Here is a 22,317-nt window from a genome sequence, read left to right on the forward strand (position 1 = left end):
CAACCTTCTAGATCCCAGGTACAGAACTGAATAACCCCTTACAGAGAATTCTTGAGTCAGACCCTTGGCAAAACAAACTTAACTTAAACTGCTACTTATCTACTCCCGCCCACGTATTAGGCTTAGGTCAGGTACACTGGGGTAGGCGTGGTTAGAAGCACCAGTTGAGTACGATTAGTCAAATGTATATATGTATGTATCTATTTTATCCATTTTAAGGTATCATATGGCTTAGAAACCATATCAATGCTTTTACAGTATTATTTTATAATTCTGTCTTTACTATATGCACTTTACTTAACTATAAGTATTTCGATAATAACGATTCATTTCTCTTGAACACGCCCGTCTCTTCCTTTTCTCTACAATCTGGTGAAACTAAGAATGCACTGAACTGACTGAGTAAAATGAGTTGTCTTTTGTTTTCACACGACTCTAGAGATACACTCTTGATTAGGGGAGAGCAAAGTTGTCATGTTCTATGGTTGTCAGAAACTAAATCCCTTCTTGTCTATCCAGGGAGGTTAAACTCTTCCTTGTCTATTCGAGAAAGTTTCTAGTGAACTCTGAGCTAGCTGGCAAACACAAAACTTTAAGTCTAATATCGTCAGCAGAAGACCTAGTTAACCTCTGCCCTAGGTCTATACTATTGAAGATATTATTCCAATGCGCAGAGCCTATTGGGATAATAGGAACTACACTACAACAGCATCCTTCTCCAGCATATTGCTGGTCAGTTTAAGAAAACAATATCGGATTGCCTCACCTGCTCTCTCTTTTAAAGCATTTGGGGGTGATTTATTAATTTGTAGCACAACACAACTAAAGTTGCTGTGCTGTGTTATGCTAGGAGGAGAGACCAGGGCAGTACCATATTTGTTAGGCTATTTTGTTGCTGTCCTCTTCCCCAGTGCTGGCATGTTTTCAGGCTGATTAGTGCTAAGCACACACCATTGCACTATAGTGCAATAGTGTGTGTGATGGCCGCCATAGGTTTTATACCGGAAGAGTATGCTTTTATTGCAAAATACTATCCTCAGACATATTTTAAAACTTTCCCCGCATTGTTCACTTGCTACCACCCTTGGGTTTTGATGCAAAAGTTTACCTACTTGCAATGTAGACAGGGCTATGCGACAAAAAATAATGCCACCTCGAGGCAGGTGCTAACAAGGTGTAATGTTTTTGTTTCTCCTTACTTTTCCCACATTGTATGTGTCCTGTACAGTGAATGCACTAGATGCTCTACACATGACATCTTCATTGATTTGTACAGTGTTAACAAATTGCTTCTTTTTCCTGAAAAATACATCCCACTCTATACTTCCCAACACTTTCCTAAGCACACAGCTTGGATGCACTACAAGTTTAAGGCTGTGTAATAAAGTAACTCTCGGGCCATATTATCAAGAAAGGCTGATACATTATCGCTGCTTTTAACCGGCAGGAAACTGCCGCTAAAGCGGCGATAATGGACTTGATAATATGCCCTTGTGAGTTAACACCAGAAAATGGGCTTCTATAGGTATTCACAAGGGCATATTATCAAGCCCATTATCGCCGCTTTAGCGGCTGTTTCCTGCCGATAAAAGCGGCGATAATGTACCGCCCTTTCTTGATAATATGGCCCTCGGTTTCCACGATTTTTTGTACAGCCTTCAAGACACCTTTCCAGATCTCTGAGTGTACTCTGCAGCCAGGCATGCCCTCTTCAAATGCATGAGTTTTCCAGTGTGGTGCATACATTATTAGTTACCCCTGCCCTGAATTCTGGTGAAGTTTTCTAGCATCCTGTCTCATGTATTCCCCTTCATTTGTTCTTTGCTTGATTGACTCTCTTTGGGGATTCCCCTTTCTCACGGATCCCAGAGTAATTTCCAAAGGGGCTTAACTTCACTTCCATGCCACCATTTCTGCTCCTCATAAAGACACAAAACGTGATGGGTCCTTTCACTCATCCTTGGTATTACAATGGCCACCTCTTTCTCAGATGGCTCTCCATTCAGCAAATCTCTTATTGCTTTCATTACTTTTCCCCTAAAACACTTCAAACCACGCTAAGCAATCTCAGGCTTCCTAGTTTGCTCATTTGATGCCTCTGTGAGCCTTCAATTTTGAAACAAGGTAAAGCCTTTTCTTAAATGTACACAGAGTATATTATCTGATCTTCAACGAAATAACGCCTTCCCTTATCAACACTGGACTTAAAGCTTAAAGCTTGCACTAAGCATGTTAACAGATGCCCAGTAGTAATTGTAGACCTTTATAATGCTAACTTCGCATAGATGATACAATGTGGATCATTTAGTATCCTAGGAAACAAAAAGAATCACTAAGTCCTAACCATCACCCTGGTTTTACAATGCAGGTTCTTAAACATGACAGTCAAAATTCCGAAAACTGGCCGGTACTGAACAGAGGATAGTGTGGTGATAAAGTGCTCTCACATTAAAAAAGACACAAAGTGCTCAATTACAATGAGAGATGGTGCAAAATCTCTAAATTGGAGTAAATGACCTCAAAACTATATGCATATTCTGACAGAAACCAGAAACATGTTATACTTTTAAGAAGGCTATTGGCTTTCTTTGCCACGATTTGACAAGATAACCTATTTATTGGTTTTCTAAAAACAGTATTATGTCTTTAAAGACTTTTCACCTTATGATTTCTTTGGATACATGTCATTCATTGGACAAGTGAATGAACTCATTTAGAGGCTGGCCAAGTCAGTGGAGGCTGCGGCTGCCCGCCCTATTTAGAGATTCCTGCTGGAAGGGATCCCTAGAGCGTTCACCACAACTTCCACTTCAAAAACTTTGTGGACTGTAGTGGGTGGGCACTGGGTCTATTTTGCTCACTCACCAAAGTTTTTTGTTTTTCAGTAACAAACCCAAAGAGGGCATTTGAAAACCAAAATGCCAATGGCTCTGATGAGAAGGGAGTTTTCTCCCTGATTATGACGCCATTGAGCGATTTCCCCTTTGCAGGTCCCAAGCAGAGAATTCTAGTGACCGTCGACATGTCCTAAATAGGACTGTGGCACCCGCTCAAGGGTTTCCTCCTTGAAGTCGACTGAGGTTCTCCTGATGGAAACCTGACTGATCTCCCACTTCTACATGGGGCATGAGAACTGCATGCATGGTAAGGCTGGAGCACCACAAACCGTTAATGAACCATATGCCTTATTTATTTTAATCCACTGTTCAAAGGCACATAGCTCTTCACAAACACAAACCCCTTTTCTTTCTTTATCTACTACACATTATTTCATTATGTCTGCCTCTGTGCTTGTTTGCTCCTGAAATATTAATTTGTGTGTTAGCCCCATCCTTTTTTCTAGGTTTGTCTTACTTAAATACCCATGCAACCATTATTCTCTTTTTGTGAGGTCCCCCTATTCCTTGTATCTGTTTTCTCTCCTAACCTCTTTTGCTCTGCAAATAGTTGAGTTTAAGGGCAAACATGCCTTATTAGACCCATGGACTGCAGCAGTGCTAATGCATATTTTTCCAGACTGCTTTCTTTGCAGTCACAATCTTTACTTTTGTGTCTGGACCCTTTAGTAGTCGCTAATATTTGGTTGAGTAGTACAATAAAAAGATAGCCCTTTCCCCAGTTGTTCTTGAAAGCTATATATCTACCACTATTTCCCTTTTTGAGAAAGATATGCGGTCAAATATTACCATCCTGTCTATCGGATCAACCCATGGGCTGCTTGCTACATGGGGTTGTAAAAGGTAGCTCACCTTGTTAACGAAGGGGCACTTGTTTTGTTCCACATTTGCAGGTGCCTGGATTGCTGAGACAGGTAGAGGCCAGCAGTGGGTCACCTCCTATAAGAAATTTAAAAATAGTCTCCTATAAGGCATGGGTGGTTCTCGAGTATTACAAATAATATAGGATAGAGTGCGCATACCAGAGGTGCAGTGATAAAATCTCAGGTTAATGAAATATCCTACATTTATGCAGTAAAGGCAAGTTAAGGCCCAACTATTAGCATATCAACATTTAAAATGTGTGCAAGTTCTTTTGCCCAATGGACGCCCAAAGTTAGTGCTCTAAGTCTAATACCAGCGACAAAGTTAAATGACATAACATTTGACTGAATGGACTCTTACTCCGAGAGTTTTCTAAAAACAAGAGCTTGAAATTTTATTTCTGAGACAAACTGAAAAGCCTCTCAAAAGGACACATGCAAGACATGACACTGGCCCATCCATATCAGCCTCTAGAAGTAAAGTTGCTACCCAAAGACTTGGTGTCTTCACATCTAGGCCTGAATTTGGTTATGGTATAGTATACCACACATCAAACTTTGCACAAAACTTACTTTTTTATGTTCCACTGTGTCCTATGCATAACCTTTCTATGAATAAATGCTACTGCAAAATTCCTGTGTTTTGTATTTAAGAATTAAAACACGGATACAAAGATTTATTTTGTTTAGGATACAGCATATTTGAAATGGACAATGCATTCTCTCTCTCTATATATATCATATGCTCACTGCAGTCATCAATGTAAACATTTGCAGCACATGCTCCACCCACTAGCCCATGTGCAAATTAGCATAGTGGGGGTACTTAAACAGTGAAGTATTTAAGCAGTTGAGAGGGGCAGCATTGGGCTCCTACTTTGCTTCCAGCAATGCTAATTTGCATATGGACTGGTGGGAGGAGCAGTTGCTCTAAAATATTTGCATTGATGATTGGAAAGAGCATGTGATAATGTGGGCTAGATATATTGATGCCCCTCTTTGTAATATGGGAGGGGTTAGAGGAAAGTGCTAGAAAGTTTGTGAATAAGATCAATAATAATAATCTCAACTTGTACTTCACTAGCACCATAAGCTGTACTGAGGTAGTCTTTTTAGACCTTGTAGTACACATGAAAAACAACAGGATTGGCACAAAATGATATACAATGCCTACGTCAGGAAACACTATTTGACATGCTAGTAGTTTTTACCCAACAAAATTAATATATAGCATGTAATAGGGAGAAACCCTATGACTACCAAGAACTGTAATGAGTGAGAGGAATTTATGAAGAGGCAACCAGAAGTGACTGGAAGATTTCTGTAAAGGGGTTACCAGTAACAGTTACTACAAGAAGCTATTAGGAAAGTTAGTTCCAGAAACAGGGAGATTCTATTATTTGAAAGGGCGAAGTCAAAGAAGAAAGATGTGCAGCTGGAGTCAAGATTTAGCACAAGCTACAGCAAAGAGAGTGGGGTGAGCAGGAAGATAATAAAAAACGTTGGTATTTTATAAAAAAATGATCTAATAATAGGTTGCATGGTACCTATTAGATCAGGAGTCACATTCAGAAGGACTAGATCCATGCGGTATGACCTTGTAAAAAGCAGCCCAGAAGTAATTACTAGGGAAAACTTGCTAGGGGAAAGAAAAAAGTTCAGAAAATGTAGCAAATGCAAGGCATGCCATCATGGCGGTAACAAGACAGAGTTTACTATACCATTACAGAAGCCTCCTAAAAAAATCAGAGGAGTGTATAACTGTAAACCCGAATGTGCGGTATACATACTAATGTACTTCTGTGGGTTGAACTATTTGGGGAGTACAATTTTCCAAGTGCACAAGCACAAGCTGCAGCACATTAGAGCAACAAATAATAAGGACAAGACTAATCTGGTCACCCATCATTTTGCATAAAACATAACAGTAATGATAAAGAATTCAAGTACTTTATGGTCGATTAAGTTCCTAGAATTTATAGAGGTGGAAATGGAGGAAAAGAATTAAGGAGACTAGAGTCAACTTATACTAAAGAGCTGCACAGACCTCTAAAAGTCTCAATATGGAGGAATAGCTATTCACATACATGTAGTTAAGTCATCACTCTTTCAATTTGTGAGATTATGGTAGTTAGCTTACAATTTCTTATTCAGGAATCATGTGAATATGCCTACTTGGGTGTGAGTGTGTGAAAGGAACCATGGATATAACATGAAAGGTCTATAATGTTTATACATTCCATACCATATTGAGCTCTACTAGTATGATGTCTAAATTATGAACTAAACAAGGAGCATAATATATAATGCAACAATAGCAAGATTTATAACTTTACAATTTTATACAAGTGTTTCTAGATAATTAAGACATATGGACCGGGAACAAATAGTATTAAGAAGGGTGAAAAATACTGAGAACCTTGACTGAAATTTTGGAAAATGTTTCATTAGTTCAAGGAAATGCACAATGAAATTGTAAAGAACTTCATAATTGTATTCATTTTTATTACTTTGCACACACATGTTTGTGTGGAGTGTGAGTCAAAATATTTTCACTGTGTTGTTTGAAGGGTGGACCACATAAGCACTTTTAATAAAACATTCAATCTGGTGTCTCAGTGTAATCCAGGCCGAGTGTCTGGCCGAAAGGCATCTTGGCAGACTGTGAATAAAAGGACAACAGAGAGCTACTCCGGTGAGTTGGTGCCTATTTTCCCAAGTTAAATGGAATATATATATATATATATATATATATATATATATATATATATATATGAATTCTGCTTTTCCCGTAGGGAAGTCTTTTCCTCATGCACTCCCGTGTGAAAAATTCAAAACCCACACCGGGTTTGAAGTCAAATTATAATTTCTTTATTCCAGCAACCAGCAAAACCCAACGCGTTTCGGTCTCTACGGAGACCTTGCTCACAGGTTAGTGTTTTTGAACAAATGTTACTGTTAAATAAACAAAAAAAAAGAAGAGAAGGGGGTGGGAACCCTTGCAAATTACATCACTTCCTGTAAATTTGTACAGGCATTCTGGGACATGTAGTTTGTTAATTTTGTTCATACGTGGCGCAGAACGTTGAATTTGTTGGTCTTTTTCCAAAGATATACATATTTTTACAATTCAAACTTATTTGTACCTTAAGCATTGAACTCATGCATTTGTATTATAATTGGACCATAAAGGAAATTCGATTTCTCAACACAATCTTAATGAAGCCCTCTAGTGGGCAAATTTAACAATTTTTGCGATTTTTGCACGAGTTCGTCGATTATGCATTTGAATCATACATTTCAATTAATATCAAAACAACTGAAGTAAACACTAATGTAATCGCAGCCCTCTAGTGGGCAAAAACGGGTTCTGCACCTTAAATCACGCTTTAACATTTAACTGTGTTAATCCAACGTGTCCTGAATGAACAACATTTTGTGAGAATAAAGAGTTTTTGTAAAAAAGATACTGAGTGGGCATCAGTCATTCTCTGATAAGTGCAACTTTACAGATGGCAGTGTAGTTCTTCGTCCTGATTGTGCCCGAACGAGCTCAAAGTACGGAAATTCATAATATGTTTCGACTCTTTTTGTCTCATCACCAATTCACGGTCTCCGCCTCTTCGATTTGGTCCAACACTTTCGATTCCGTAGAAGATTAAGGATTTCCAATCACCTTTGTGTTCCTTCTCCATATGTCTTGCCATGGCATTGCTACGATCACCGTTGATTGTGGCACGAACATGCTCCAAAATCCGGAGTTTTAGTTCTTTTTTGGTGCTTCCAATATATTTCTGGGAGCAAGGGCACTCAAGGGCATAAACAACAAACTGAGTTTTACAATTGATTAATTGTTCAATTTTCCAAGTTTTTTTGTTTGCCATTTGTATCTCCTTGGTTGTCTTAGCAATACAGCATACTTTGCATCCTGAGCATTTGTAGAATCCTTTAGGTCTACGCCATGCTTCCGGTTTCTTTTGTTCCTGAAAATGACTGTGAATCAATTTGTCTTTCAAGTTTTTTGCCCTTCGATAGATTACATTTGGGTGATCTCCTACAATTTGAGCTACTGTGGGATCCATATGGAGAATATGCCAGTTTTTTTTGAGAATCTTAGTGATGGCCTGGTTGGCCGTTGAGTGGGTTGTGATGAAGCGAATTTTGACTGATTCATCCTCTTTTGATTTCTGTCTGTCCGCCAATAAATCAGTTCTTTTTATCATTGCGGAGCGATTGGAGGCAGTTTGTATCCATGCTGGATTGTATTTCCTCATTAAAAATCTGTTCCTGGCAGCTTCTTTATGTTTTTGGCCATCATTTTCATTTGAACAGATTCTTTTGATTCGGAGAAATTCTCCATATGGGATATTTCGCAGCAGACTAGATTGATGAAAACTCTGCGCATGCAAAACCGCATTTGTCGCGGTACTTTTTCGGTGCAGTGTAGTGTGCAAAACATTGTCTTTGACAAAGATCTCTGTGTCTAAAAACACAACTCTGGAGTCACTGATAGTGTAGGTAAAATTTAAACCAAAATTGGAATTGTTAAGAATTTCAAAGTACTTTTCAAACTCCTCATTAGTTCCTTCCCAAATAAGCAACAAGTCGTCTATATATCTCAACCAGGCTATGGTTTTTTGAACTGCTAGGTCGTTTTCTGATCTCCATGCCCAAGTCTTTTCCCATTGCCCCATTGTCAGGCAGGCATACGAAGGGCTAAAAGAAAAGCCCATCGCGGTGCCTTTCGCTTGGCGATAGATTTCATTTCCAAATAAGAAAATGTTTTGCTCCAGGCACATCGAGATCATCTCCAACAGCATGTTACTGTGATCGGCCAGTTGTATACTTCTGTCTTTGAGGAAGGATTTACATGCTTCCATGCCAATTTTATTTTCAATGTTGGAGTATAGAGATATTACATCCATTGTAATCAATTTGTACGTAGGTTGCCATGGAGTGTCTTGTAGTCTTCTTAACATGTCACCAGCGTCCTTTATATATGATGTTAGGCCTTTTACATAGGGCAACAAGAAGACATCAATGTAATTGGCAATGGGCTCTAATAATGCTCCTTTGGCAGAGATTATTGGTCTTCCTGATGGTCTAGTGGGATGTTTGTGGATCTTAGGCAAAAAATAAATTGTTGCCATTTTAGGGTGTTTAGTTTGAAGGTATTTATGCTCTTCAAAATCCAATAATTTTTGTACGAACCACAAATCCAATTTTGTATCCAATTCTTCTTTGAGTTTGGGTAAATTTGCCCACTAGAGGGCTTCATTAAGATTGTGTTGAGAAATCGAATTTCCTTTATGGTCCAATTATAATACAAATGCATGAGTTCAATGCTTAAGGTACAAATAAGTTTGAATTGTAAAAATATGTATATCTTTGGAAAAAGACCAACAAATTCAACGTTCTGCGCCACGTATGAACAAAATTAACAAACTACATGTCCCAGAATGCCTGTACAAATTTACAGGAAGTGATGTAATTTGCAAGGGTTCCCACCCCCTTCTCTTCTTTTTTTTTGTTTATTTAACAGTAACATTTGTTCAAAAACACTAACCTGTGAGCAAGGTCTCCGTAGAGACCGAAACGCGTTGGGTTTTGCTGGTTGCTGGAATAAAGAAATTATAATTTGACTTCAAACCCGGTGTGGGTTTTGAATTTTTCACACGGGAGTGCATGAGGAAAAGACTTCCCTACGGGAAAAGCAGAATTCTTGTAAATCGCAGCGGGTCCTGCTGCGCCTCCCGTGCACCGCCCCAGAGCACCCGGGATGAATCCCATATATATATATATATATATATATATATATATATATATATATATGTCTCACACAAGGTTGCCCTCTGAAGAAACACCGCACCCGGGAGAGTAGCTCCTCTATCATGCCGGCAACAGTGAAACTGGCCCCAACCTTCATCCAAATCAAACGCCAAACATGTTTCGGACTGGAACGTCCTTGATCACTGGCAAGAAAGGCAGGCAACAGCTGATTGTGGGAACACCTGCATATTTTATTGAAGAAACTGTCCCGCCCGACTGGGCGTGGTCTCCAACCGGCATGTGCCGTGTGCCGCTAAGCACTATGGTATTAGCAGTCCCAACAACTCTAACACCCCAGTGGGTGCTGCTGAATGTCCCCAGTAAGTCTATGTACAACACCCAAGTGGGTTGATGCAAGGCAAGGGCACCCGGAACACTGCTAATATTCAAGTCCCGCATGGTTGGGCTCCCCCGGTCCATACAAGTCTTCGTTTCCTAGGACCTGGAGCCGATGAGATCACGGCGGGGCGTTTCTGCGACCGGGCTGGCCGCTACAAAATGTCTCACACAAGGTTGCCCTCTGAAGAAACACCGCACCCGGGAGAGTAGCTCCTCTATCATGCCGGCAACAGTGAAACTGGCCCCAACCTTCATCCAAATCAAACGCCAAACATGTTTCGGACTGGAACGTCCTTGATCACTGGCAAGAAAGGCAGGCAACAGCTGATTGTGGGAACACCTGCATATTTTATTGAAGAAACTGTCCCGCCCGACTGGGCGTGGTCTCCAACCGGCATGTGCCGTGTGCCGCTAAGCACTATGGTATTAGCAGTCCCAACAACTCTAACACCCCAGTGGGTGCTGCTGAATGTCCCCAGTAAGTCTATGTACAACACCCAAGTGGGTTGATGCAAGGCAAGGGCACCCGGAACACTGCTAATATTCAAGTCCCGCATGGTTGGGCTCCCCCGGTCCATACAAGTCTTCGTTTCCTAGGACCTGGAGCCGATGAGATCACGGCGGGGCGTTTCTGCGACCGGGCTGGCCGCTACAAAATGTCTCACACAAGGTTGCCCTCTGAAGAAACACCGCACCCGGGAGAGTAGCTCCTCTATCATGCCGGCAACAGTGAAACTGGCCCCAACCTTCATCCAAATCAAACGCCAAACATGTTTCGGACTGGAACGTCCTTGATCACTGGCAAGAAAGGCAGGCAACAGCTGATTGTGGGAACACCTGCCGTGATCTCATCACCATCACCAGGTTAGAGTTGTTGGGACTGCTAATACCATAGTGCTTAGCGGCACACGGCACATGCCGGTTGGAGACCACGCCCAGTCGGGCGGGACAGTTTCTTCAATAAAATATGCAGGTGTTCCCACAATCAGCTGTTGCCTGCCTTTCTTGCCAGTGATCAAGGACGTTCCAGTCCGAAACATGTTTGGCGTTTGATTTGGATGAAGGTTGGGGCCAGTTTCACTGTTGCCGGCATGATAGAGGAGCTACTCTCCCGGGTGCGGTGTTTCTTCAGAGGGCAACCTTGTGTGAGACATTTTGTAGCGGCCAGCCCGGTCGCAGAAACGCCCCGCCGTGATCTCATCGGCTCCAGGTCCTAGGAAACGAAGACTTGTATGGACCGGGGGAGCCCAACCATGCGGGACTTGAATATTAGCAGTGTTCCGGGTGCCCTTGCCTTGCATCAACCCACTTGGGTGTTGTACATAGACTTACTGAGGACATTCAGCAGCACCCACTGGGGTGTTAGAGTTGTTGGGACTGCTAATACCATAGTGCTTAGCGGCACACGGCACATGCCGGTTGGAGACCACGCCCAGTCGGGCAGGACAGTTTCTTCAATAAAATATGCAGGTGTTCCCACAATCAGCTGTTGCCTGCCTTTCTTGCCAGTGATCAAGGACGTTCCAGTCCGAAACATGTTTGGCGTTTGATTTGGATGAAGGTTGGGGCCAGTTTCACTGTTGCCGGCATGATAGAGGAGCTACTCTCCCGGGTGCGGTGTTTCTTCAGAGGGCAACCTTGTGTGAGACATTTTGTAGCGGCCAGCCCGGTCGCAGAAACGCCCCGCCGTGATCTCATCGGCTCCAGGTCCTAGGAATTGAAGACTTGTATGGACCGGGGGAGCCCAACCATGCGGGACTTGAATATTAGCAGTGTTCCGGGTGCCCTTGCCTTGCATCAACCCACTTGGGTGTTGTACATAGACTTACTGAGGACATTCAGCAGCACCCACTGGGGTGTTAGAGTTGTTGGGACTGCTAATACCATAGTGCTTAGCGGCACACGGCACATGCCGGTTGGAGACCACGCCCAGTCGGGCGGGACAGTTTCTTCAATAAAATATGCAGGTGTTCCCACAATCAGCTGTTGCCTGCCTTTCTTGCCAGTGATCAAGGACGTTCCAGTCCGAAACATGTTTGGCGTTTGATTTGGATGAAGGTTGGGGCCAGTTTCACTGTTGCCGGCATGATAGAGGAGCTACTCTCCCGGGTGCGGTGTTTCTTCAGAGGGCAACCTTGTGTGAGACATTTTGTAGCGGCCAGCCCGGTCGCAGAAACGCCCCGCCGTGATCTCATCGGCTCCAGGTCCTAGGAAACGAAGACTTGTATGGACCGGGGGAGCCCAACCATGCGGGACTTGAATATTAGCAGTGTTCCGGGTGCCCTTGCCTTGCATCAACCCACTTGGGTGTTGTACATAGACTTACTGAGGACATTCAGCAGCACCCACTGGGGTGTTAGAGTTGTTGGGACTGCTAATACCATAGTGCTTAGCGGCACACGGCACATGCCGGTTGGAGACCACGCCCAGTCGGGCGGGACAGTTTCTTCAATAAAATATGCAGGTGTTCCCACAATCAGCTGTTGCCTGCCTTTCTTGCCAGTGATCAAGGACGTTCCAGTCCGAAACATGTTTGGCGTTTGATTTGGATGAAGGTTGGGGCCAGTTTCACTGTTGCCGGCATGATAGAGGAGCTACTCTCCCGGGTGCGGTGTTTCTTCAGAGGGCAACCTTGTGTGAGACATATATATATATATATATATATATATATATATATATATACCAACAGGGTTCCTTTCAATGCCGAAGAGAACGAGGAGACACAAAGGGGTACTGCAGGAAGGGGCTTTATTCCATGAACAACGGCATGACGCGTTTCGGCACAATGCCTTTATCAAATGCCATCTCTCACCCCTGCACTGCCAACAGTCCATCAAAATCCTCCCAGTCGTTCCGCCTTTAAATAGTCGTCCTGATTCGTCAGTTCTCATCACGCACAGACCTGTAGTTTTTGTAGAAAACCACAGATCCCATCATGCACTGCCACTGCATGCGAGGTAGGTGATGATGCCGACGCTGGAGTAGTCCATGTAAATCAGGCTTTATACGGAGCGCTGTGTGGAACTGCGGCAGACAGTGCACTAGAAACAAAGTTTTCCTCCTGAGTCCCCATGACGCCACAAACCACACATATCCGCTCCTGGTAGTGGCCTGAGAGGCTCTCATACAGTGACAGAGCCCCCTCCATGAAGTCACGAACTGCGTGCAGCGGCCATGATGCAAGGGCGGGTGTGGTGGGAGTAGAGCTGTTCTCAAACATGAGAGGGAAAGAATTGCCGAAGCTGCCAGACTGCTCCGTCCTCTTTGCTGTGGCGGGACTCCTCAATTCGCGCTCTGACTTGCCCGCAGAAATATGCCAACAGGGTTCCTTTCAATGCCGAAGAGAACGAGGAGACACAAAGGGGTACTGCAGGAAGGGGCTTTATTCCATGAACAGCGGCATGACGCGTTTCGGCACAATGCCTCCCAGTCGCCTTTAAATAGTCGTCCTGATTCGTCAGTTCTCATCACGCACAGACCTGTAGTTTTTTGTAGAAAACCACAGATCCCATCATGCACTGCCACTGCATGCGAGGTAGGTGATGATGCCGACGCTGGAGTAGTCCATGTAAATCAGGCTTTATACGGAGCACTGTGTGGAACTGCGGCAGACAGTGCACTAGAAATAAAGTTCTCCTCCGGAGTCCCCATGACGCCACAAACCACACATATCCGCTCCTGGTAGTGGCCTGAGAGGCTCTCATACAGTGACAGAGCCCCCTCCGTGAAGTCACGAACTGCGTGCAGCGGCCATGATGCAAGGGCGGGTGTGGTGGGAGTAGAGCTGTTCTCAAACATGAGAGGGAAAGAATTGCCGAAGCTGCCAGACTGCTCCGTCCTCTTTGCTGTGGCGGGACTCCTCAATGCGCGCTCTGACTTGCCCGCAGAAATATGCCAACAGGGTTCCTTTCAATGACGAAGAGAACGAGGAGACACAAAGGGGTACTGCAGGAAGGGGCTTTATTCCATGAACAACGGCATGACGCATTTCGGCACAATGCCTTTATCAAATGCCATCTCTCACCCCTGCACTACCAACAGTCCATCAAAATCCTCCCAGTCGTTCCGCCTTTAAATAGTCGTCCTGATTCATCAGTTCTCATCACGCATAGACCTGTAGTTTTTGTAGAAAACCACAGATCCCATCATGCACTGCCACTGCATGCGAGGTAGGTGATGATGCCGACGCTGGAGTAGTCCATGTAAATCAGGCTTTATACGGAGCGCTGTGTGGAACTGCAGCAGACAGTGCACTAGAAACAAAGTTCTCCTCCTGAGTCCCCATGACGCCACAAACCACACATATCCGCTCCTGGTAGTGGCCTGAGAGGCTCTCATACAGTGACAGAGCCCCCTCTGTGAAGTCACGAACTGCGTGCAGCGGCCATGATGCAAGGGCGGGTGTGGTGGGAGTAGAGCTGTTCTCAAACATGAGAGGGAAAGAATTGCCGAAGCTGCCAGACTGCGCCGTCCTCTTTGCTGTGGCGGGACTCCTCAATGCGCGCTCTGACTTGCCCGCAGAAATATGCCAACAGGGTTCCTTTCAATGCCAAAGAGAATGAGGAGACACAAAGGGGTACTGCAGGAAGGGGCTTTATTCCATGAACAACGGCATGACGTGTTTCGGCACAATGCCTTTATCAAATGCCATCTCTCACCCCTGCACTGCCAACAGTCCATCAAAATCCTACCAGTCGTTCCGCCTTTAAATAGTCGTCCTGATTCGTCAGTTCCCATCACGCACAGACCTGTAGTTTTTGTAGAAAACCACAGATCCCATCATGCACTGCCACTGCATGCGAGGTAGGTGATTATGCCGACGCTGGAGTAGTCCATGTAAATCAGGCTTTATACGGAGCGCTGTGTGGAACTGCGGCAGACAGTGCACTAGAAACAAAGTTCTCCTCCTGAGTCCCCATGACGCCACAAACCACACATATCCGCTCCTGGTAGTGGCCTGAGAGGCTCTCATACGGTGACAGAGCCCCCTCCGTGAAGTCACGAACTGCGTGCAGCGGCCATGATGCAAGGGCGGGTGTGGTGGGAGTAGAGCTGTTCTCAAACATGAGAGAGAAAGAATTGCCGAAGCTGCCAGACTGCTCCGTCCTCTTTGCTGTGGCGGGACTCCTCAATGCGCGCTCTGACTTGCCCGCAGAAATATGCCAACAGGGTTCCTTTCAATGCCGAAGAGAACGAGGAGACACAAAGGGGTACTGCAGGAAGGGGCTTTATTCCATGAACAACGGCATGACGCGTTTCGGCACAATGCCTTTATCAAATGCCATCTCTCACCCCTGCACTGCCAACAGTCCATCAAAATCCTCCCAGTCGTTCCGCCTTTAAATAGTCGTCCTGATTCGTCAGTTCTCATCACGCACAGACCAAGAGAAAGCTATGAAAACGAAGTTCCAGTAATATATATATATAAATCTATATTACCTACTGGCGGTCGCCAGTAGGTATATATAGTTAGGATTTTTTTGAATAGGGATTTCTGAAAATTCTATGTTGAATAACTTTGGCGTTGATGGACGGAATTGGCTGAAATTTTCAGAAAAATGGCACATTTTGTTTCTGAGCGTCCCCTAAAAGTTTGGGGGGGTTTCGTCAAGCGGGGGCCGAGAAACAAGGGGGGTCCCAAAACGTGTTTTTAACATTGAGTTTTCCATAGGGCGGTTGGACTCACTTTTAGCTCGAACGGCTGAATGGATTTCCACAAAACTTGGCAAAATTGTAGGGACTGGTAGCCCGATGTGCCTTTGCTATGTCTCAAGATATATGCTCCAGTGGTTTTTACGAAAATTAACTTTGAAAAATATATATTGGGCTACATTGGGCTATGTATATGTTAGAGCCCAAATGTAGCCCAGTGTAGCCCAATGTAGCCCAATGTAGCCCAAAGATGGCCACCAGAGACAAAAAAAAACAAATGTAGCCCAAATATCAGCCAGATGTAGCCCAACTATGGCCCAGTGACAGAATGACCCAGAGTGTTCTAAAGAACAACTAGAGCGCTAACAGTCTTTCTTATGACAAAAGTATGGCACACCTGAAGTCATCTTGATTGGAATAAAGTGTTAGCACTTAAAACATTTAATTTGCAAAGGAACAAAATGAGGGGGTTCATTTTGCCATAGAAATTATGATTAGTGCTGAAGAAAGAAAAATTAGGGCACATTTTGAGTGACTTCTCAAATCCTCTTATATTTCATTAAAAAAATTCTGATATGCAGTCTCCCAAGATGGCCACCAGAGACAAAAGAGCCCAAATGTAGCCCAAATATCAGCCAGATGTTGCCCAACTATAGCCCAATGACAGAATGTCCCAGAGTGTTCTAAAGAACAACTAGAACGCTAACAGTCTTACTTATGACAAAAGTATGGCACACCTGAAGTCATCTTGATTGGAATAAAGTGGTAACACTTAATACATTTAATTTGAAAAGGAACAAAATGAGGGGTTTCATTTGCCATAGAAATGATATATATATATATATATATATATATATATATATATATATATATATATATATATATATATATATATATATATATATATATATATATATATATATATATATAAATATATATTACCTACTGGCGGTCGCCAGTAGGTATATATAGTTAGGATTTTTTTGAATAGGGATTTCTGAAAATTCTATGTTGAATAACTTTGGAGTTGATGGACGGAATTGGCTGAAATTTTCAGGAAAATGGCACATTTTGTTTCTGAGCGTCCCCTAAAAGTTTGGGGGGGTTTCGTCAAGCGGGGGCTGAGAAAAAAAGGGGGGTCCCAAAACGTGTTTTTAACATTGAGTTTTCCATAGGGCGGTTGGACTCACTTTTAGCTCGAACAGCTGAATGGATTTCCACAAAACTTGGCAAAATTGTAGGGACTGGTAGCCCGATGTGCCTTTGCTATGTCTCAAGATATATGCTCCAGTGGTTTTTACGAAAATTAACTTTGAAAAATATATATTGGGCTACATTGGGCTATATATATGTTAGAGCCCAAATGTAGCCAGTGTAGCCCAATGTAGCCCAATGTAGCCCAATGTAGCCCAAAGATGGCCACCAGAGACAAAAAAAAAACAAATGTAGCCCCAAATATCAGCCAGATGTAGCCCAACTATAGCCCAGTGACAGAATGTCCCAGATTGTTCTAAAGAACAACTAGAGCGCTAACAGTCTTTCTTATGACAAAAGTATGGCACACCTGAAGTCATCTTGATTGGAATAAAGTGTTAACACTTAAAACATTTAATTTGCATAGGAACAAAATGAGGGGGTTCATTTTGCCATAGAAATTATGATTAGTGCTGAAGAAAGAAAAATTAGGGCACATTTTGAGTGACTTCTCAAATCCTCTTATATTTCATGAAAAAATTCTGATTTGCAGTCTCCCAAGATGGCCACCAGAGACAAAAGAGCCCAAATGTAGCCCAAATATCAGCCAGATGTAGCCCAACTATAGCCCAATGACAGAATGTCCCAGAGTGTTCTAAAGAACAACTAAAACGCTAACAGTCTTACTTATGACAAAAGTATGGCACACCTGAAGTCATCTTGATTGGAATAAAGTGGTAACACTTAATACATTTAATTTGAAAAGGAACAAAATGAGGGGTTTCATTTTGCCATAGAAATGTTATATATATATATATGACCCCCTAGGTTTTCTGAGGGTGGCTGAGGAGGCCCATATATGTAAAAAAAAAAAAGCATAACAAGGGGAAAACCAAGGGAAATATTAAAATAATATTTTAGAGTGCTTTGAGGTAGGGTAGCTCTGAATAGAGCTGTTGTGTTGTGTGGGTGATGTAAGTACCAACATGTAGGTACCAATGAAGAGTCTAAAATTCAATGTACACCGTCTCCTCTGTAGATATTTTGTATGTTCTAATATGGGTTATTTAAATGTAAATGTGTGGAAAAGCACTTCATGCTTTAAAGCAATTGTATTTTTGAACTGATTGTTCTTTCCTCTTAGTCCTCCTCTTTGTTTTTTTTTCCCCACACTCTTCTTCAGCATGATAGTTGATAAATTCGTTCCCTCAAAAAATTTATATACATAAAAAAATTATATTAAATACATATAAAATATATTTTTCCTTTAAAAGAAGAATACATTTTACAGCTTTTGATATTTGCTATTAAAAAACCATTGAAATTCACTGAAAAAACCATAGGTAATAGACCATATATAGTTAGGAATTAGCATTTACAAAACCTTGAAAATTCACTGAAAAACCATAGGTTATAGACCATATATAGTTAGGAATTAGCATTTACAAAACCTTATTTTACTCACACAAAACCATTGAAATTCGCATATATAGTTAGTTGCACTAACTATATATCGCGCACCCGCAATCCACTGCTGATCATGTCACATATTACATCATTCATGACATGGTCAGTGACATCACTGATGACATCACTGATGACATCTCAAATGACATCACTGATGACATCACTGATGACAACATCCAGTGACTGTATGTTTCTGTAAAGTTAAAATATGTCTTACATATTGAAGAATGAGTGGATGTATAAGTGTCTGGATGAAGGATTTAGTAGGTGCATGACTGACTGGATGAGTGAGTGATTAAATGTGTCTCACTGAGTGCATGGGTTAGTGACTAAACTGTCTTAATTTGTGCATCATTATGTCTGTTGTTCTGTAAACTGCTGCATGTGTTGATCAGTAGCTATATGAGTAACTATATGGGTTATTGATTGGTTGCCCAAGTATTTGTATGGGAGACTGAGTGTGTGTGTGGGTGGCTGGGAGGTGTATGACTCTGTGCATAGATGTGTGACCAGTTGATTCACTCGATGTATGGGTTCAAAAGTGCATGTGGAAACAGCTGTATGGGCGGTTGACTGTGTGCATGAGTGTATTGGTGAGTGAATGGATATCTCAGTGCTACATGTCAAAGTAAGTACATATGTAAAACACAGTACATGTGAGAGTTGACATATATAAATAACTGTGCATAAGAGCCAGTGAATGTGTGAGTGGCTGTATGGATCATTGTGAACTTGTATCAGGGATTGTATAAGAGGGTAAATATGTGTTAGTATATGTTTGAATAAGTAAGGTGTGTATAACTGTATAGTTGAGGAAATGGAGGTGTGATTGATTCTTTGCATGACTGACTAGGTGTGTGAGTAACTCCATGGATGAGTGACAGTCTGTGAGTGTCTGTTTACACTGAGTGTATCTAAGGTTATATTAGAGTCTGAAGAGGTTCATCGTATTATCACATGAATGATGTCATCAGTGATGTGATCAGTGATGTCATTTGAGATGTATATATGATATATATATATATTCCCCAACGTCACTTGAAATTGCCCATGGAAGACAAAGAGACGAAAGTGGACCCAGGTACTTGTGCCAATCAAAGATTCTTCATTGTTGTTTGACCAGCCATATATATATATATATATATATATATATATATATATATATATATATATATATATATATATATATATATATATATATATATATATACTTGTACTGCAACTCCGACAATGCCCCTCAATAGAGAAAGGGGATGCAAATACCAACAAGAATTGTGAAGTATCTCTCGTACCATGAAAATGGCTGTAATAATTGAAACGATTTGATATGTTTGGCAAAAGGTGAATGTATAAAATCAATAAATAATTTGAAAAGTTAAACTCATGGGAGTGCAGCGTAATTTTCATTGTAATCACCATTAAATTGGGGCAGATGGTCAAGCTCCCTCACGCATGCACCAGCAGCTTTGAGTGCGCTACCATGGGAACACTTTGCTTATATATATATATATATATATATATATATATATATATATATAAAAATATATACATATATATATATATATATATATATATATATATATAAACTTACCGAGTGGCGGGCTTTCCTACAGCAGGCAACATTTGGTGATGATGTTTGGCGGCTTGCCTGAGCCGCGGGAGAAGAGCCCGGCTGCCGTTCTCGGCAGTCCTGGGGGAGCGTCAAGCGGCGCAACCATTAAGGACATTGGGTGCCAGTTATTGAAGGAGCGAACAAGTGGAGCGATCAAACAGCCACGTACCACAATCCACTGGGATATAATGAAGGTGCAATTTTGAACTTACAGAACAGCATCTCACTGGAGTTTTAAGAGCGGCACCACAACTCCCAGGGGCCACTGGTGTGGCCACGCCCATCAGGGCGGAGAGGAACATTTATTTGCGGTGCCGGTTAATTGCTGTTTTGCAAGTTTTAATTGGAAGCCCCTGATGAAGTGATTTTACATCATGAAACGCTTTGGGCAGATGACTGTTGGACTGTGCTGATATGTAGCTTTCACTTCCTTCAAATAAAGAAAGGTTTGGCAGAAACTTACCGAGTGGAGGGCTTTCCTAGAGCAGGCAACATTTGGTGATGATGTATATATATATATATATATATATATATATATATATATATATATATATATATATATATATATATATATATATATATATATATATATATATATATATATATATATTTATATATATATATATATATATATATATATGCAGATCCGGTTTACATTGGTCACCGCCTTGAGTGGATTTCTCGCTTTCCATGTTACTGGGATTACTGTGGTCCACCTCCAAATGCCGGGAGTGACAGAGGCGATACAGCGGATTTATCTGCTAGATGGGTTAAGCAATCCCTTGCTGGTGCCCCCGCGGACATATCTCCTGGCAATGTTGGAGGAGGTGTGATTGGGGATATGGGAGACGTGGCCGCTGGCTGGAGGAAGAACTCGGAGCATGCAATTTTGACCCCATTACCGGATGACGACAAGAACAGTGCATTCTGGAACTTGGAGGCGCCATTGGTGTAAGGCGCGCCTGAACTAAGTCAGGTGTTGGAACATACTCACCTGGGGGGCAGCAGCTTATTAGTTAAGAGAGAGGGCGGGATATTTAAATCGAGCTGTGACGCCCTGCTCTCACACAGACACGCAAGCGGCGCTGACGAGGCGGGATGCCGAAATGCATACGCCGCAAGAACGTTGTGCCTGTTCACCTCTGCAAGATCGGCTAAGTAAAGTCTCCCTTTCTAATCCTCAAGTGGGTCTCGCTTCTTTCGTGTGGAGAAGGTGTTGGACATGTTAATGCGCGAGTGGCCAGTATCGCGCTGGAGACCCCCACACCACAATGCAGATCCGGTTTACATTGGTCACCGCCTTGAGTGGATTTCTCGCTTTCCAGGTTACTGGGATTACTGTGGTCCACCTCCAAATGCCGGGAGTGACAGAGGCGATACAGCGGATGTATCTGCTAGATGGTTTAAGCAATCCCTTGCTGGTGCCCCCGCGGACATATCTCCTGGCAATGTTGGAGGAGGTGTGATTGGGATATGGGAGACATGGCCGCTGGCTGGAGGAAGAACTCGGAGCATGCAATTTTGACCCCATTACCGGATGACGACAAGAACAGTGCATTCTGGAACTTGGAGGCCCCATTGGTGTAAGGCGCGCCAGAACTAAGTCAGGTGTTGGAACATACTCACCTGGGGGGCAGCAGCTCATTAGTTAAGAGAGAGGGCGGGATATTTAAATCGAGCTGTGATGCCCTGCTCTCACACAGACACGCAAGCGGCGCTGACGAGGCGGGATGCCGAAATGCATACGCCGCAAGAACGTTGTGCCTGTTCACCTCTGCAAGAGCGGCTAAATAAAGTCTCCCTTTCTAATCCTCAAGTGGGTCTCGCTTCTTTCGTGTGGAGAAGGTGTTGGACATGTTAATGCACGAGTGGCCAGTATTGCGCTGGAGACCCCCACACCACAATGCAGATCCGGTTTACATTGGTCACCGCCTTGAGTGGATTTCTCGCTTTCCAGGTTACTGGGATTACTGTGGTCCACCTCCAAATGCCGGGAGTGACAGAGGCGATACAGCGGATGTATCTGCTAGATGGGTTAAGCAATCCCTTGCTGGTGCCCCCGCGGACATATCTCCTGGCAATGTTGGAGGAGGTGTGATTGGGGATATGGGAGGCATGGCCGCTGGCTGGAGGAAGAACTCGGAGCATGCAATTTTGACCCCATTACCGGATGACGACAAGAACAGTGCATTCTGGAACTTGGAGGCCCCATTGGTGTAAGGCGCGCCAGAACTAAGTCAGGTGTTGGAACATACTCACCTGGGGGGCAGCAGCTCATTAGTTAAGAGAGAGGGCGGGATATTTAAATCGAGCTGTGACGCCCTGCTCTCACACAGACACGCAAGCGGCGCTGACGAGGCGGGATGCCGAAATGCATACGCCGCAAGAACGTTGTGCCTGTTCACCTCTGCAAGAGCGGCTAAATAAAGTCTCCCTTTCTAATCCTCAAGTGGGTCTCGCTTCT

The 22,317-nt window shown here is 42.9% G+C and overlaps 1 protein-coding gene across 1 annotated transcript in view; it reads right to left on the reverse strand.

Annotated features, from left to right (window-relative positions):
- The window catches only part of AFF3 (ALF transcription elongation factor 3), a 1,926,848-nt gene that overhangs the window by 724,446 nt on the left and 1,180,085 nt on the right, over positions 1-22,317 (reverse strand). The window contains exon 5 of the mRNA XM_078658016.1: positions 3,750-3,836. Coding sequence (XP_078514142.1) covers positions 3,750-3,836 — 87 coding nt within the window. The remainder of the gene's footprint in view (positions 1-3,749; positions 3,837-22,317) is intronic.

This window comes from Lissotriton helveticus, chromosome 8 (assembly GCF_964261635.1).
Source record: "Lissotriton helveticus chromosome 8, aLisHel1.1, whole genome shotgun sequence".
Classification (NCBI taxonomy): Eukaryota; Metazoa; Chordata; class Amphibia; order Caudata; family Salamandridae; genus Lissotriton; species Lissotriton helveticus.